This window comes from Sinocyclocheilus rhinocerous, unplaced genomic scaffold (assembly GCF_001515625.1).
Source record: "Sinocyclocheilus rhinocerous isolate Xijiao unplaced genomic scaffold, SAMN03320098_v1.1 scaffold30, whole genome shotgun sequence".
Lineage (NCBI taxonomy): Eukaryota > Metazoa > Chordata > Actinopteri > Cypriniformes > Cyprinidae > Sinocyclocheilus > Sinocyclocheilus rhinocerous.
This window is the reverse complement of record NW_015657838.1, coordinates 1932816-1937647: the sequence shown is the minus strand read 5'-3', so window position 1 is coordinate 1937647 and position 4832 is coordinate 1932816. Positions and strand designations below refer to the sequence as shown.

Below are 4832 nucleotides of genomic sequence, written 5' to 3'. Positions count from 1 at the left end.
CCATAGCAGAAGCTTGGTTTTGTGCCCAGTGACCCATTTTTATGTTGTTTTTAAGGTTTGTGTTTGGATTATTGTATGACTGGAAGATTCAAACATGGCCCATTATAAGATTTCAGGAGTCAGTCACTTTTTGATTTTTTATCTGTTGGTATTTGATAGAATCCATGATGCCATGTATCTAAACAAGATGTCCAGGACCTCCAGCAGAAATATAGGCCCACAACATTAAAAATACAGCAGTATATTTCATTGTACACAAGGGGTACTTTTTATCCCTGTGTGCACCAAACCCATCTTGAGTGTTTGTTGCTAAAATGCTATTTTTTTAGTTACATCTGACCATAGAAGCCAATTCCATTTGAAGTTCAGAAACAATTTGAAGAATTGGGGATTGTTTTTGGATGAGAGCAATTTCTTTTCTTGATTTTTTTTCTTGAAACCCTCCCAAACAACATGTGGTGTAGGTGCTGTTTGAACGACTGTGTGTGTATATATATATATATATATATATAAATTACCGCTCCCACACTTGCAAATGGTAGTGCACTGTTCAACAATCTCCAGGTCCTAGTTATGCATTTATTTAGTCATACAAACCTGGTAAATAAGGAACCAAATGAATGAAGGACCCTACCATTCTCCTCCAGGTGTCTGATGAGGATCTAGCTGGTTTCCGTCCCCTCTGCGGAGTAGTCGAGTGGAATGTTCCCGTTCACATCCTGCAGGAGCACGTTGACTCCAGCCTTCAGACGAGGTGTGATGGAGAGGAGGGGGGGGGGTGGCAGTGAGATAAAGCAAAACAAGACATAAACAAGTCGAGTCCCTTTTGCCCCATTCATCAGTCTGCAATCAATGATAAACAATGGCCAATTATCACACTTTCCCAGCATTCCCCAGGCACCCGAGCTCAGGGATGAGCTACATTCACAGAAAATAGTGTGTTAACTAACTCATTAAGATAGGGGCAGGTTAATAGGGTCTCCGGTTCGGTGCGGAGTGTTTGGGTGGCAGCGGGTGATGTGATTTATGAGTGTCTGGTCTCTAGAGACTCCAGACCCTGATAAGACTCTGGATGAGCAGAAAAGTATGACGCAGGGTTACACATGAATAGCTACTCTGTTACATGAACACAATCAGAAAAACTAGACAGGGGACATTAAATAAACTAAATGACGTATTAGACAAAAAATGGCCAGAAACAGAACAACTGCACCGTTCAGATACTGTTGTTATACTGACATTGAGGGAATCACACAATAAAACACCCAGATCACATTGCACTGCAAAATGCAAATAGGAGGAAAAAAAACTCTAACTGCATTTTCACTTAAATATTACAAAAAATGTATTCCATTTTATTGAAGTAAAGAGAACAAATAAATAAATATTTTTATTTAAATGTTTAAACTAATTTCTAAAAATATGTATATATTATGTTTTCCTTTGAATTTAAGTAATGAGTTATTAAATACTGTAACTCTAATACTGACCTGTAATAATCATTTGTATTTAAATATTACAATAAGAATTGCATTTTAAATTAATTCACAAAGTAATGAGGATGGTACTGATATTTTTTTTAACCGTTACAATAGTAATGACTATGAGAGCGAAAGAAAGAAAGAAAGAAAGAAAGGCTTTCTCTTCTGGGAAAACTGAACACAAGTATTAATCATTCGAGAGCATATAACATTTTTGTGTCCAATCTGTGGTTGTCCAAAATTTGGTCCAACAACTGTGACAGAAACTTAAGACTACTGATTGCTGTCCAATCCAAACTAAATGACTCAAATATGATGACTTAAATAAATCTAAGTGCCACTAATGCAGGTAAGAGCCATGACAGGCTTTATTAGCCATGTGCAAAAATTATTCCAAAGACCGTATTAACTCCGCACTAAACCGAGTAAGAGAGGAGGATGGCTTGACTTTAAAATATAAAACGAAACTTTAGCAAATCACTGCGTGAGATTTACAACTCTCTCTTACAATGGCCTGTGTGTTATTAAAGCTGCAAATGGCACGTCTCCATCTGACTGACTGGAGCACACAGGCAATATGACAAATCTGGAGCTTATTGTCTTTTTTCCCAGCATGCATTACAAATCCAGCCATCAGCACATTCAGAACTGTGAGGTTGTGTCAATCATGCACTGAGGTTAGCAGTAGGTTAATGAATGTATTAATTAACATTAACAACCAGCAGCTCCTTTGTCTGCATTTATGAGCGATGACTTTTTTGGACACACCCCTACAACGCACACACACACACACACACACAAAGCTCTAGAGAGCGCTGACGGATCTGACAGTGTGCCACAGGAGTGCGTCATGACCTCCTCCCTGCATCTCACACCACAGGAATCACAACAGTACTGACGCAATACACCGCAGTCCTGCAGCTCACGACACATGAGTACAAATCCAGCCATCAGCACATTCAGAACTGTGAGGTTGTGTCAATCATGCACTGAGGTTAGCAGTAGGTTAATGAATGTATTAATTAACATTAACAACCAGCAGCTCCTTTGTCTGCATTTATGAGCGATGACTTTTTTGGACACACCCCTACAACGCACACACACACACACACACAAAGCTCTAGAGAGCGCTGACGGATCTGACAGTGTGCCACAGGAGTGCGTCATGACCTCCTCCCTGCATCTCACACCACAGGAATCACAACAGTACTGACGCAATACACCGCAGTCCTGCAGCTCACTGGGGACACATGAGGACATGGGGTGTGTGTGTGTAAGTGTTTGTATTGGTGGAGATCCATCGATCCGTCTGGCGTGGAACTGTTATTGAACAAGATGTGAATGGTAAAAGCAGGAGTGTGTGTGAATTGATTAGGCAGGGTCAATGTGAAGGAGATGATGGTGTGATAAGGATGTGTGTGTTCAACCTCTCGTACTGAGAGAAGAGCTGATGAAGATGTCAGCATCACCTCCTCTGATCGACAAACTGCACCGTGTCCTCTGAGACACTTTGAGAGTCCTGAATACTAAACAACCAGCACACACATCGATTTACAAACTTACCCTTCACCTCAAAAGAAAATATCTTATCCTCACCAAGGCCTGCATTTATTAGATTAGAAATATAGTAAAAATAATATTGTGAAATTGTATTACTTTTTCCCCCCTGTTGCAATATATTATAAAATGTAATGTATTTCTGTGATGGCAAAGCTAAATTTTTAGCACTTATTGTCACATGATCCTTCAGAAATCATTTAAAATTCTGATTTGGTGCTCAAGAAACATTTCTGATTATTATTGTCAATGTTATTGTCAATGTTGAAAACAATTGTGCAGCTTCATATGTTTGTGAAAACCATGATTTTTTTTTTCTTTTCAATATTCTTTGATAAACAGAAATTTCAAAAGAACAGCATTCACTTGAAATACATCTTTTTATTTTAATAAATACTTGCTTGAACTTTGTGAAGCTGAACGAATAAAATATAATGAATCATACAAAACCACATTTTTAAATAGTAGTTTATATTACATCATATTTAACATTTTTAATACATTAACTATATAAGTAATTAAAAATAAGTCAATATATTAATACATTTATGCACTAATGACAAACCTGCCATTAGTGCTAAATAAATAAATAATCTGACCCAAACTTTTCAACAATATAATATAATATAATATAATATAATATAATATAATATAAATGTTTTTATAAAACATAAAATGCACTGCAATACATTTATGCCCCAATGCCATACCATACCAGGACTGTATTGAAAACTCTGTAGCGTCTGGACCAATCAGACACACCATTTTTCATTTGATTTCAGTTTAATTGTTTATGTAGTATGTTAGACTAGTTTAAGTGTTTATGTAGTTAATAAAGTCTTACTTGTATCACACTTGACGTTGGTCATTGTTTGCTCATAACTGCAGATTTATGCTACAGGCTCTGTGTAGATACATACAGTAAGAAAGTTATTTCCCTTAACCAGGAAATTAACGTTCTTAGAATTGACAGACCGTTGCCCCTGAGAGGTCAAGTAAATATCTACAGCGGATCTAAATATTTATAATTAATTATAACTAGTTATGATTAATTATTCATATTTCCCCATGAGCTGATTCGCTACAACTTTGCTTGTGTCTGAGACTAGCAGTGGTAACTAACAGATTGATCATCATGGGTTAGACAGCAGTCATAAAGTGTGTCATAGATAGTGTCATACCTTTTCAGTACACTCATTTGAGGGCAGCACACGGGGTTAACAGGCTGACCTCCAGGAAAACCAATCTTATGTTATGATGAATAACGTTAGTTATTCATTTACCCTGACAGAATTTACTCCACCCCTTCTCCCCATCACTTCCTTTTTCCATTCTCTTTAATTTAGAGATATTTTGGTGCAAGCAAGGTCACAAGGAGGAGCCGTGGGATCTGCTCACACACACACTTAGCAGAGTTCAGCTCAGGTGTGCTTCAGAGGCCACAGTAACTGAACCTGACAGTACAGAGACAGGAACGCCGAATCATGTCAACAAAGGAGAAACAGATGAAACATCCTCCCCAGTAAAGGGAAAAACAACAGTGACTCCATCCTCTGACTGCACGGAAACAAGGACAATCACGTAACGTAATTCCATCTCATCTACATGATGATGGTTGCCTGTAGGGCTGCACGATTAATCGAATGCGATTGTCATGCGCATTTTGTTAAAAAAGACAGTTCTGTAATCAGCAGGAAATCATCATCACGTGCTTTCAGATTGAGCAGAATTTACTACACATAGCCATAGTTCACTGACAAGTTACGCAAAAAAAAAAAAATCGCAGAAGATGTT

The 4832-nt window shown here is 37.8% G+C and overlaps 1 protein-coding gene across 1 annotated transcript in view; it reads right to left on the bottom strand.

Moving 5' to 3' along the window:
* Positions 1-4832, bottom strand: part of LOC107721565 (unconventional myosin-XVI-like) — a 153451-nt gene that overhangs the window by 135436 nt on the left and 13183 nt on the right. Inside the window, 1 exon segment of the mRNA XM_016529652.1 lies at positions 635-743. Coding sequence (XP_016385138.1) covers positions 635-743 — 109 coding nt within the window.